Below are 14,112 nucleotides of genomic sequence, written 5' to 3'. Positions count from 1 at the left end.
TTTTTTTTTAGCTTCAAGAAGATATGGAAAATTTTGTTCGCTATAAACTTATCGGAGGAAAAGTTTTATTAAAACAGGACGTGGTTCCACATATATTTGATTGCCAACAAGACAGAAAAAGAGCTGCATCTGCACCACAGCGAACTGTTGTTTTAAAAAGACAAAGAAAACAGTTAGTAGAAGAAGCTATAACCTGGAGAATAAGAGAAACAGGAACAGAGAAATGTTGAACAAGAATTTTTACCAACAGTAATGGATTTTGATGGGCCCAGTACAAGCTCAGGTCAAGCCAGGTTAGAAAGGGATGAATATATTGTGGAAAATACGAAAGCAGTTGGGAAGGTTAAAAGTGTGGGTATACAGGCGAAACCACATGTTCGTAGTAAATGTATGTCATGCAAAATTAAACCTGATGTGCGCTATGCAACTTCCTCGCCAGAAAAATTTAGGACAAAAGATGTTTCTACTTCACTTCTAAAAAATATTCGATCTGTTAAAAAAGCCATTTTTATTGAGTCAAAAACAAGTAGTGAAATTGAAGAATCGGAATCTAGTGCCTCAGTCTATACAGCAACATCTGATACTGATATTACCGAAACAAAGTTATTGACAGACAAAAAAGATGAACAGAAGCAAGCTTTGCATGTAACAATACAAAATTTAATTAGATGTTAATAATAAGTAGCATTTAGAATAATAATATTTATTAATGTTTAAATGAACAGCATGCAATATAAAACCGATAACGTTCTTATAAACAGCTATAACTAAAAGACATTTATACTGGTATCAAGTTGGACACACCATAACGTAATGTAATGTAGTATGATTGAATCACAAATGCACGTCATGTGTCAAATTACTTTTTTTAAATTAAGCATATAATTTGCATCACATTGTTGACAGCCACTGTAACATATTAATGCTATACAATACAGAAAATTTTGTATCTATTATGAATTATTATGCAATAAAAATTTGATTGTCATGACATACATACGTTGAATTTGTGATTCAACTATAAACACAAAGTATGACTGCCATAATTTCGTATTTTATAAATATAACTAATATCAAGTAATTAATTAATATTGAATTATTGTAAAATTGTTTATTATACATTGTTTAATAGTAACATACAGAATAGTCAACCAAAAATTGTCAACATTAACAATTTAAAAAAATAACTTACTTTGTCCAATATAACAAATTGAAAATAAGTTTTACTTTGGACTATAGAAAACTTTTGGTGTTTTAATTGAAGATTTATTAAAAGTTAAAATAAATAAAATACTGTTAATATACATATGCAAATTTAATTTAAAAAAATAGTTTGTCACATACAGTTTTTATTAATTTTGGAAAAACAAAGTTTTCCCAATTCTCTAAACTTTCAGATATGATCTTTTTGACATAATCATCATCAAAATCAATAACTAAAATGTTGACATTATTGTTTTTTTCAAACTCCGGGTCAGCAACACAAAACAGTCCCTTTTGTTTCTTTGCACACAACATCTGTAGTTGTATTTGTGCTTTAAATTTTTCAGTGATCTGATCATATTTTATGTAATTTTTTACAGTTTTTTCACTACTTGGACATTTAATTTCTACCACATAGTCTAGTGAAATTCCGTCTGGTGAAGCTCCGAAAATAGGATATGTTGGTAACATAAACAGTCCACAATCTTTCACCTTTATCTTTAATTTGTTTTCGACAAACTTGACAACTTTTCTTTCCAAATTTCGGCCTCGCATCATATATTTGGTATCTTTAATCTTGTAAGCACCTATTATNTTTTTTTTTGTTTCTGGTACTTTGTACCTTAATTACTTAATTTGTACTTTTATACATTTTATTTTTATATTAAAAGATTTATTTAAGTAATAGTAATTGAATTGAAAAACCGCTGCCAACTCAATTGTCAGAATGCTTCCTCAAAGACTTTGAATTACTAATTTTTAATTATAACTAACACAAACAATAACACTTAAAATAATACAAATTTTTATTAACTTAAAATTAAAGCATATCAAAAATAAAAAGTTTTTTCGGTTTTATGATTTTTTACATTTTCAAATTTCAAACAGTTTTATCTGCAGCTCTTGATGAAAACGGATCAAAATAAAGGCCTTACTACCAGCTTTATTATAAGTTATTAAGAATTATCGTAATAAAAAATAACATGTCGAAAAATTAAACTAAACCTAATACAAAGCTTTCTCTTTTTCATGTAATTTTTTTTTTATTTTAAATTTTTTATTCCCTTTTATAGCTAGAAATATTCATTTTATATATAGATATATTCTCCGAAACTTGCGCATTATTTGTGGTACATTTTTTAAGTATATCAAAAATTGCGCAGGCGAGGAAATAACCGCAATTTGTAATTTTTGACAACTTTTTAAAAAATTTTACATACGACGGTACCTTGTGGCGTTCATGCCACTCTTGAAAGTGGCTTTTAATGATATTTTCTACTCGTGTACGAAACGGCATAAACGAGAAAATTGTGGCAATTTTCTATTATTTTTCTACTTTGTCGACCTGACTCGTATTAAAATTCAAATTAATTTACAACATCAAAATCCAATGTGGACTTATGCTTACATTTATATGACTTTATAATGTAGTTTCCTACGTGCATGCAAAATGGCATAAGCGAGAAAGACGTAAAAATTTTCATGAATTTTCCTACAACTTTGGGACCTATTCCTTCATATTGGACCCACAGAGGAGTTATGCCTACTTGGCACAGTACATTATTTATAGAAGTATCATAAATTTTCAACGGCATAAATGAGAAAGTTATAGAATGAAAATAAAAATTTTCTGCAGCTTTTCCAAAGCTCTATTTTCTTTAGTCCTTAGATAGATAGATAGATATATTTATTAGTCCAACTAGAGCATTACAGCTTTGCTATGGGATAAGTCAAGTCTGCGTAATACAATATAATTGCATGTTACAAAAAAGGCATATAGGCCGATCCACATTAATTACAATACAAACAATTAATAAGTAAAATAATAAATACAATATAAACATTAAAATTAAAATAAGCTAACAGCTATGTCAAAAAATTCCTGAACGGAGTGTGCACAAATTTTTTATAAATATATTTTAAGATTTTTTCTAAATAGATGGAAATTATTAAATGTTTTTCAAATGTTGAGGTAAATGGTTAAATAACCTCAGTCTGAATTTTATATAGGTTTTTATTATTAAATATTTAGTAAATTCTCATGAAATAGGTAACGTAAACTCTTTTAGGTGTTTATGTACATGTTATACTATGTATTAAAATACAGTTCTAGGCAAAGTTTTGTATATAGAAAACACCCTATTGCCATCGGGGACTTCAACGTGAAGTCCCCTATATGGCACAGCAGGACAACGACCGCAAGAGGTCGCGTCCTGCTGAATTACCAAGACAGACATGACGACTTGACAATACTCGGACCGACAGACCCGACACATTACGGACCAGTAGGACGCCCCGACGTCTTAGACATTGCCATTCTAAAATCTATACCGTTAAATGCCCAAATATCCGCCCAATATGAAGGGTCTTCCGCCCACAATCCAATAATCCTGGATCTGGGGCGAAGACAGAGATATGAAGGCACCTTCACGAGGAGGTTTACTGACTGGGAGCGCTTCCGAGCCTTAATGCAAGGAAACACCGTGCTCCCAGTTATCGAAACCACCCATGATCTGCAGGCGGCAATCCTCTCTCTCGAGACCGACATTAAAAACGCCCTGACACAGACTACGACTGAGACTATTGTCCCCCGACTGACAAATCCCCGGGGCGCCCTCCCCGATGACATAAGACTTAATAAGCGACAGACGACTCTGGGTGGGCTGGCCCAGGAAAACTGGGCTAGGCACCTGGAGAAGCTGGATCCACAAGACAACAGCCTCTGGAAAACGCAGAGAGCCCTGCGACAGACCGCTCGCCGTAAAATTCCTCCAATCCACGGTAGTGTGGGGGTGGTTTACACGAACCAGGAAAAGGCCGAGGCTTTTGCTGACAGCCTGGAACTGTAGTGTAGACTGCCTCAGCTGCCCGACGAGGACGAGGAATTCGAAATAGTGGCTGAGCCCGCGGCCCGACGCGTCGACAGAGAGCCAGACAATGACAATCCCTCCCGCAACCCCTGACGAACTAATACTGACAATACGTAGACTTAAAAACAGAAAAGCCCCCGGACCCGACAATATACATAACACGACACTTAAACGATTACCACACAAGGGCCTCATGGCCCTACTAAACATAACAAACGCGACACAGACTAAGACACTTACTACTAATGAAAATGCTCACTAACCAATATCCCATATCCTTTACCAAACTCATAATATCCTACCTACACCACCGAAAATTCCGCATACAAATACAAGACTCCCTTTCCACTACCCGTCCCACGGAGGCCGGTGTCCCCCAGGGCACCGTCCTCTCCCCACACCTATACACCATTTACAACTCCGACATCCCACATCCCCCCAACACCAACATATACTTATACGCCGACGACCTGACAATCACATCCCAATCCGTAGATCCTAGATATTCCGTCTACCTCCTCCAAAGCTCCTTAGACCAACTTGAAACCTGGTGCAACAGGTGGAAAGTCAAAATTAATCCCAACAAAAGTTCGGCTATCCTTTTTACCAAACGAAAAATCCCACAAAACCTCGACAGACTGACACTATCCCAGGAACCCATCTCCTGGAATCGACAAACACGATACCTGGGCGTGACGATGGACCAGCGTCTCACGTGGAAACCGCACATCGTGGAGACGGTGGCGCGAGCGAAGACCACCAGGGCTAGGCTCTATCCCTTACTCAAAGGTGGAAACACCCTCAGTTTAAGGAATAAGCGAACGCTTATCAAGGTGGTACTTCAACCGCAGCTAACCTACGCCTCCACGGCGTGGGGTCACGCGGCAAAAAGCCACTTAAAGTCATTACAGGCTGTGGAAAACATAGCCCTCCGCACGGCCACCGACGCGCCCTGGTACGTAAGAAACACTGACATATTACGAGACTTACAATACACAAACGCTACACAGACAATAAGACAAAACGCGGAGAAACGATTTGACGTAGCCGCTAGACATGACAATCCCCTCCTCAGGCAAGCCGTTGACTACGTACCCGACGTGACCGACAAACACAAAAGACCTAGACACCAACTTTTTGACCCTGGGTGACCACCCCAATGACCCCCCCCCCTGCCCGCTAACCTTTTCTGTTTCAGAGACAGCCAGGATCAAGAAACGAAGACAACGACACACACACACACACACATACACACGCGCACACACACACACACGCGCACACATACACGCACACACACATGCGCGTACACACACACACACACGCGAGCACACACACACACCTCCGTGCTAGCTTAAGGGCCACCTCAGCAAAGCGCATCCCTGGCGGGACTACCGTACCCAACCATACCACACATAAACATGACACCACCCCCGGGGGTTTACACAGACGAGCCGGCGAAACAAGAAGAGCGCCAGAAGAAAGGGCCCTAGCCGGCGGGGCCAGCCAGGACAAAAGGAGGTCCCACAAAGCGCCTACACCGGCCGCATTTGCGGTCGGGGTAGACGACGGATGGGGTCCACCTCCGAAGGCTGTCCAGGCCTACACGAGATGAGGCAGGATAAAGAGGGATAATCCCCCTCGATCCCAAATCATTGAGGCCAATTTCTAGCCATAGAATAATGGCGTTACGCTTTCTGAACACTAACTTGGGCTCGTATAACTACTTCAAGCCCCATGTTGCGTCGCTATGTCAACGCGTATGGTTTTGTTACACTAACTCTGGCTCGGAATGAGTAGTATGAGCTTTCGCTAGTGCTGTGACCTTATCATAAACGCCGATACAGTTAGAGCGGGTCGTGAGGTTCGTAGGTGTTGGGGTCTATCTCCACTGAGATAGATTCGAAAAAATGAAAGTAATGCCCGAGCAATATCAAACTTTAGAAAAATTGAGGAAAGTGCGAGATGATTCAAAAAGAAATTTAAATAAAAAAAAAAATTTTTAAAGTTTATGTCACGGGCCAGTAAATTTTGAAGTGAATCTACAAACTTTAATTCCCTAACCGGATTCCTCTTAAATCTAGGTCAGGTATGTATCTAAGAGTTGACTGTGGATCCTTTCTGATCTTCGAGGTGAGTTGGAAAAATAATTTATGCAAAAATATTTTCCCTGAAAATAAAGGACTAAGTAGCCTTTTAAATTTAAAATTTTTAATATAAAAAAAAATTCAATTATCAAAAAGTTTTTTGAAAAAAAACTAAGTTTGACTAATTTATTTATTTTTTTTATTTATTTATTTGATACACCATTCAACAGAACATATCCAATTACTGAATGGGTGGGAACACAATATGTAATATAAAAAAAAAAGAAAAATGACAGTAACCATTGGTAAAACAATTCGAAGACAAAAAAAAAACTATAAATAAATTTAAAAGTAATAAAACTTAATAAACTATTACTTAAATAAAATAACACTAGTATAAAACAGTCATATGCTTTAGTAAAATACAATAGATATTATACATATACACAACATAAAATGAATAACAAAACAAACAAAAGCCAATTAAAATAGGTTTGTTATTGACTTTATTTTACAAGAAAAAATGTTAATATTATGTTGGAGGCTGTTGCAATTTTCACACATGACATAAATTGGTGATGACAATAATAAATTAGTATTAGGCATTGCGAGGTACATCATATTCGAGTAGCGTAGATTGGCGCGAGGCACGTGGAAGTTAAAACGATCCAAAATTTGAGGACAATCATACACATAATTAATGATTTTATACAAAAAAACAACAGAGTGCATATCTCGACGTGTCTCTAAGGACTTACAGTTAAACATGTCCAAAAGAATATTGTGGGAAAATCCAATGTTGGGATATATTCCTTGAGTTCGGAAGTACATATATTTTAAGAATTTTCTTTGAATGTTTTCTAAGTTATTTTTATAGACTGCATACTGAGGATACCAAACTATTGAAGCATATTCCAAGCGAGATCTTACAAAACAATTATACAAATTTACTATTGTAGAAGGATCAGCAAAATCTCTACAATTTCTGATCACAAACCCAAGGCTTCTATAAGACGATGAAGAGATATTGCGTATGTGTTCATGAAAAGTTAATTTTTTATCAAAAGTTACTCTCAAATCTTTTATATAATTGGGACGAGTAAAAGAGTGATTGTTAATCCTATAATCATAGATCACAGGACAAGTCATTCTAGAGAAGGACATTATGTTACATTTACTTATGTTAAGGGGAAGACAGTTTTCTGTACACCATGTATTCACGGATGTTAAAGCATTTTGTAAGTTTTGACAATCATTTAAACTATCAATCTTAACAAATATCTTCATAGCATCAGCATAAAGTAAGAAATTAACATCTAAATATTTACTAATATCGTTCAAAAAAATATTGAACATTAGGGGTCCTAAAATGGAACCTTGGGGAACTCCAGACAATACATTTATGAGTTCAGATTTAAATCCCCTATATTGTACATACTGTATCCTCCGAATCAAGTACGACTTAAACAAATTCAACAGTCTTGTAGAGATACCACATACGTCTAACCTTTCCAACAGAATACTATGATCTAACCTGTCGAATGCTTTAGAGAAATCTGTATATATAACGTCGACTTGACCGTGATTATCCAAAGTTCTAGAGATATAATCTGTAATACACACAAGGTTTATTGTAGTCGATCTACCTCTCATAAAACCGTGCTGATTAATGTCTATAAGTTGTTTAACGTGCTCATATAAATGATTGTGTAAAATGATTTCTAATACTTTGCTAAAATTACATATAATTGTAATAGCACGATAGTTGGACATATCATTTTTATCGCCATTTTTAAAAACAGGGCGTATTCTCGATATTTTCCAAACATCACTAATCATCACATCACCACTAATAAAAAAGTGTATTCAGAAAATATATTTCTGAGGTTATGTGCGAAAAGTAAATTTTGAGTTCAAAAAAAAATTTATTTTGAAAAATTATCCAAAAATCTTTTTTCGAAAATTTATTTTCGACTTTAAAAAAAAATATTTTTTTATTATTATTATTAAAACTTGTGAAGGCTTTCTTCAGAAAAAACAAGTTTAAGAAAAGGTACAAAATATATTACACTACAAATAATATTTTTCTTGAAGAGAAAAATGACACTGAGATTAACACTGTTAAAAACCTATTAATCTAACAAAAATAAGTAATAGTGATTCACTGGAATAATCTCTGCAACGAAAATCCAGGAAACAACAAATTCAAACTACCAGACCGTAGAAAAAAGAGTACTAGGTATATGAAAATGAACGTTACTAAACTTATTCAACTTATTACAAAAAAATCGCGGAGCTTTACTAACCACATTTTTAGGTAATCCTCTGTATATTCCTTTTGGCTTTTCCGAAAAAACTGCACTACTAACTTTGTCGGTTTGAGTTCCGATCCAACTCTTTAATTACTGAAGGTAATTAGACAATTTTACGAGCACTTAGGTTCTGGCGGACTTTGTATGTCGAAGGCAGGTAAGAACTCGGAGCAATCACAACAATATCACTTTCGTAGATTTAATTCACTTTATTTCCCCGTACTTACGGATGAAGACTAACTTGAAATTTGTTTGAGAAGAACTTGGTTGTAAACTTAGTATTGAACTGTTGAAATTCGGCGATAAACTGATTTTATCCCTGAAAAACCATCCTTTTTATCTAGAAATTTTAGGTCCTTAAGGGTGAATTTCCCTAAACTATTGCGTATTTAGCAATCGTGACATCATGCTTTGCAATATTTCATCAGATTTCATCATCTTTCTAGAACTTTCTAGAAGATTTCATCAAAAACAGCAAAACTAAACTGAGGGTTTCGATGCTCGATTCTGATTGGTCCACGACTTTGCGAGGAATTAAATACTGAATTCTGATTAGCTGAAGGCTTCATATAAATATATAATATGGTATAAAACGCAAATTTCGATTTTGTTTCGTTCATTTGCATAGTAGCCCTTCGGTCTACAGCACTATACGCATGCTCGAGAGCTCAATTCGTATCAGGGTAGCGTTGCATACAGAGCTCCCCAGAGAGGCTTTGGCTAAGTTCTGGTGTACTAATTAAATTAAAGAATTCGTTTTATTAAGGTCTGGGACCTAGGTAATAATAATAATAGCTAGTTGGTTTCCTTGGATAAGGAAACATGGAAAAGATAATAAATAATAATTTTTCTTTGGATAAGAAAAAGGGAAAAGAAATAATAAAGGAAAAAGAAAGTTCCTTGTTGGAAAGCAAGAGGGAAAAGAAAATAAAGGCAAAAAGATATAAAGGGAGTAAAACAAACATAAAACTCTAAGGGAAAAGAACAACCCTAAACATAGTTGAAAAGAGGTCATAGGCCCAAGTTTGAAGTTAGCTGTAAATAGCTTCACCCCCAAGTTATCCTAGGATAACTTATAAGAATTCGTGGACTTGGTCTATTATATTAAAAAGAATTTCGCATCGGTTTTCGCGTCTGACTATGGACCCAATATACATCGCATCGTACGGCGTCGGTGACCAGCACGCACGAGAGGGAGCCTCAATCAACTTTGGAGCTAGCGGGACACGTCCGATCGCGCCGGGGGTGGAACGTGCCACCCCAATTTACGGTTCAGGGGAGCGGCGGCGTTACATGGCATCCGGCAACGTGGGGCTCGAGTGTTGAACGGCTGCGACAACACTATTGACGAAGGATTCGTCAGATCTGCGACTCGCGTGCTACAGTCTACCGCGAGTGACGACGCAATGTGGGACTATACGGTTGACGAAACTCCGGTGAGGGTTCTGGGTAATCCCGAGGTAGAAACACAGTGACGCCCAGAAAACAATACGAAGACATTAGAAACAACGCGAACCATGGACACGAGTTTGATCCTTGTAGAAGCTGTGCGTAGCCTAACCCAAGAAGTTGCGGCATTAAAAATTATAACGATTCCGCCGGTTCGCGAAGTCGAGTTAGATTGTGAATTTTCGGGAAAAGACATTGAACAGCCAGCGGTTTTTATCCAGCGCGTCGAAAGTTATATGCGCGATAATCGGATACCAGTGAATAAATTTGCGCCTGTCGTGCGGCGCGCTCTAGAGGGCGAAGCCCTAACATGGTTTAGACGCATAGAACGATCGGATCTTCCGTGGGAGTTTTTTAAAGCGGAATTTCTCGGAAGCGGAAGTATGATTCGCTCGCCACGCGGGCGAGTTTAAGAAAGCAGCTGTATGGGCGACCGCAGTTCCCGGATGAATCGGCATATGGCTTTGCGATGGAAAAGTGGGCATTATTCCGGCGCTTAGCACCCGAAACACCTACGCACGAGTGTACGTCATTAATCGTAGAGCTTCTGAAACCGGCAGCGCGAGCTATTCTGCGAGGTCGGGTCTTCTCAAGCCTGGAGGCCTTGCTAGAAATCGTGGGCCAAATCGAGGGCGATTTACGAGAGGGTCAGCCGCGAACAGCGCCACCGGCACCACCGCCTAGAAAAGGACGAAGGCCACAGCCGGGAACAAGAAATTGTTATAATTGCGGGGCGACCACTTCGTCCGCGATTGTCCACAGCAGAGGCAGGGAAATGGTCAACGAGTGGGTCAGGGCGTGTGAGGTGTGCGCGGCGGTCAAGATAGGGCGGCCAAGGAATAAGGCACCGTTGAGACCACGGGCGCCCCAGGCACCATGGCGGATGGTGAGCCTGGACGTCCTGGGCCCATTTGATGGAGTTGATAGGAACCATCGGTTTTTGTTGATGTTGACGGATATGTTCTCGCGGTGGGTGGACGCAAAGCCAACCGGTCGGACCACAACACAGGATCAAATCGAGTTCTTGCAGGAAATTTTTATGCGGTTCGGGTACCCGGCTATTATTATCACAGATAGCGCTCGCACATATACTGGAGAACCGTGGAAGGAGTATTTAGCGGCTCAACGCATCGAACATGTACAGTCGGCCATTTATAGACAACAAGAAAACCCGGTAGAGGCGGGTTCAGGAGTTAAAGAAAACTCTACGTGCGCTCGTTTACGGAAATCCCACGGAATGGCCTAAAAAGTTATCGCAGGCTCTTTTCGCGTCAAGAAATCGATAAAACGCCGCGACGGGAGCGTCACCAGCTCAAATTCTGTTCGGTATGGACTTAAAGCGCCCAGAAGCATGGACGGCTCCTGCACCGGTCATTGAACAGCCCCAACCGCGAGACGAGAAAATTATGCGGGCGTTGAGAAGGCAAGAAGTCTATCAACGAAAATTATTTCCTGAACCAAGGGAAGCGGATAGACATTACGAACGGGGTGATCGCGTAATGACACGATGACCCCGATAGCGACACCAGTTCATCGAGCGACGACGAAGGTGGAGGGCCTCGACAGATTACGGTGGAGGCAGTAGTACATCAAGAAGACCCCGAAACGGCGCGACGCGATCCCGGACCGAAACCTGCGGATCAGGTACTTGGTACGTCTAGTTTAGTAAACGGCGTGGGTTCGAGCCGAGACGCCGATTTTGGTCACGAAACTCAACTTGGAAGTTCTACGTCTCGCGATTCGGTTACGACGTGCCCCCAAACCATCACCGACGCGACGCCACGACGAAGGAAGAATGAACAACCGCGCCGAAGCCACGTACGAATGAGAGCGTTTTCGCCACCACGATCGACGCCGCCCTCAGGAGCTGGGCTCCGTGAAGCCGTGGCCGATCGGTGTGCGGAAGCTAGCAGCGATAATAGTCAGACGCGCGACGACGTTCCGATTGCGAAATCTACAGCGATTCTTTCCCAACTGATGTCAGAACCTGGAGGTTCCCCGAGTAGCAGGAGCTACTTTCCCAAACCCCCGAAGATAGACGAGCCTATGGTTGTTGTGAGCGAGACGACGTTCACCCAGGTACCCACACCGATCCCTATGGAGATGCCGTCCACCCCAACCCGTAGCCCGGAGGCTACATATGAGGGACGCCGTCCACGTAGCAGGTGCCACAGTCCTCCTCCAGCCGGCATGAGGGAGCCAGCTAATGACCTGGAGGAAATTAGTATCGTTCCCAAGCCCGAGCAGCCAAATTCCCTTCCCAATAGTAACCTGGAGGTTGCTTTCGACGACAATGCCGCAGATAGCAGCCGCTATCTGGTGCGGCAGCATGGCCGTGATGAGTCCCCCAGGCCACCCGAGAAGCCAAAGGAACTGTCAGATGACGTTAACTCCAGCACCCTGACACAACGTTTCCCGGAGGAGCCAGTGCCCGCCAGAAGACGTTCGCCTGGCACCCTGGCACTCGATCAGCGTGGTAAGGACGGGAATGCCGAACGAAGTCCACTGGCACCCCGGCATAGCGTCCCAGCGGAGAACGACGTCGACATCGATGTACCATGGGGATGGTACTATAAATCGCGACCGAGGCCAAGGTCGTCTCCCCAGGTGCCCCAAGACCAAGTGCGGTGGCCGCTACAATGGTAGCGAGCCTGAAGAGAATTGATTTTTATTTGTTTCGTTTTGTACCATTTGTGTTTATTTTTGTATAGAGTTCTGGAGATTTATTTTGTGACTTGTATATATTGTTTAATCGTTTTGTATTGTTCTAGTTTTGTTGACATAGGTCAAGTTGTACCAATAAATGGAGGTACAACAGAGAAACCCAAGCCAAAGCCTTTTTCGACGGGGGAGATGTCGCATAAGGTCGAGTTTTCGGTGCGGTGGGCGGAGCCTAGCTCTACCGCACCGAAACATATAAAAGCGAGCTATACGCAGGCTCGAGAGCTAGTAGTTCCAAGCGAGCAGCCGAACTGTGCGGACGTAGTTTGTGCAGTGCAGCAGTGAGTGTCAGTGCGAGGAACAGTGCAGTGGAAGCCCCACAAAACCTGTCTTTTACAAGACAAGTAATATTCTGCCTTTATTAAGGCAATCTATAGAAAGAATTCGGCAATTTTATATTGCAAAATTTCTACTAACGACCGACGTTATCTCAGCCTAGGCAGAGAGACCGCCAGCATTTATTTTTCAGACTCGGGTGCCGGGGAGGAGGGCACTATGTCGAGATCTCCGACCCCCATGGAGAGCGACCGCTCGAGTGGCAGCAGGCCTAGCACCCCCGGGTCGGTCGTGGAGACAACTAGCCGTGAGAGTGAGCTGGCAGCAGACGTATGGATATGATGATTCAGTGTACAATACAGTATTTTTATGTTTCTTTTCTATCAATATTACTCATTAAACAGAATTTTCCATAATTGTGGACACCATATTGGAACCGCCATGATATTTTTTTGAAATCACCAGACGGCTTTTGATAGTATATTAAATATGAAGTGTTTTTTTTAGAAAAAAAAATGATGAAAACAATAGAAATATTTAAGTACGTAACAACGCAATGCGACAACGTAACGACCCTTGCAATACTCCTAATTTTTTTCAGGCGGTTTGTAGTCACTTCATTTACTTGTGTTGTGTACTTACTTTTAAATNAATGCGACAACGTAACGACCCTTGCAATACTCCTAATTTTTTTCAGGCGGTTTGTAGTCACTTCATTTACTTGTGTTGTGTACTTACTTTTAAATAAGATGGCAAACAATACATGAAAATTTATTTGTAAATTGAAACAACCAAAAAATTACCAATTAATAATATACCTAGACAAAGCGAAAAGTGAATAAAAAATGAAACGATTTTAAAAATATTTTATTCAAAATGGGCGCCTATAGACTGTAGACAAGCACGACATCTTCTAATTATGGAGGTAGTGGCTAATCGACACTGAATTCTATTCGCTGTTTTAGATCTTCTAGGGATCTAGGGTACCAACTGGCACCTCGTAGACTTTTTGTTTAACAGCACCCCAAACGAAATAATCCATCGGTGTCAAGTCCGGTGAACGTGCGGGCCTCGCTGCAGGTCCTCCACTACCAACCCATCTCCTGGGATAATTAATGTTATAACCATCAGACAACCATCTAGTTGAAACCAACTGTTCATTCGAGTATTAAGCGGAATATCTTCTAACAGATCTTG

The 14,112-nt window shown here is 40.1% G+C and overlaps 1 protein-coding gene across 1 annotated transcript in view; it reads left to right on the top strand.

Annotated features, from left to right (window-relative positions):
- LOC111692523 overlaps positions 1–9,944 on the top strand; it is a 21,800-nt gene extending 11,856 nt beyond the window's left edge. The window contains exon 4 of the mRNA XM_023456567.1: positions 9,746–9,944. Within this exon, the coding sequence (XP_023312335.1) occupies positions 9,746–9,944 (199 nt within the window). The remainder of the gene's footprint in view (positions 1–9,745) is intronic.
- Positions 9,945–14,112: the final 4,168 nt, after the last annotated feature.

Source organism: Anoplophora glabripennis, unplaced genomic scaffold (genome assembly GCF_000390285.2).
Source record: "Anoplophora glabripennis isolate ALB-LARVAE unplaced genomic scaffold, Agla_2.0 scaffold1827, whole genome shotgun sequence".
Classification (NCBI taxonomy): domain Eukaryota; kingdom Metazoa; phylum Arthropoda; class Insecta; order Coleoptera; family Cerambycidae; genus Anoplophora; species Anoplophora glabripennis.
Note: the sequence above shows the minus strand (reverse complement) of the source record. Positions and strands in the feature narration are given on the sequence as shown.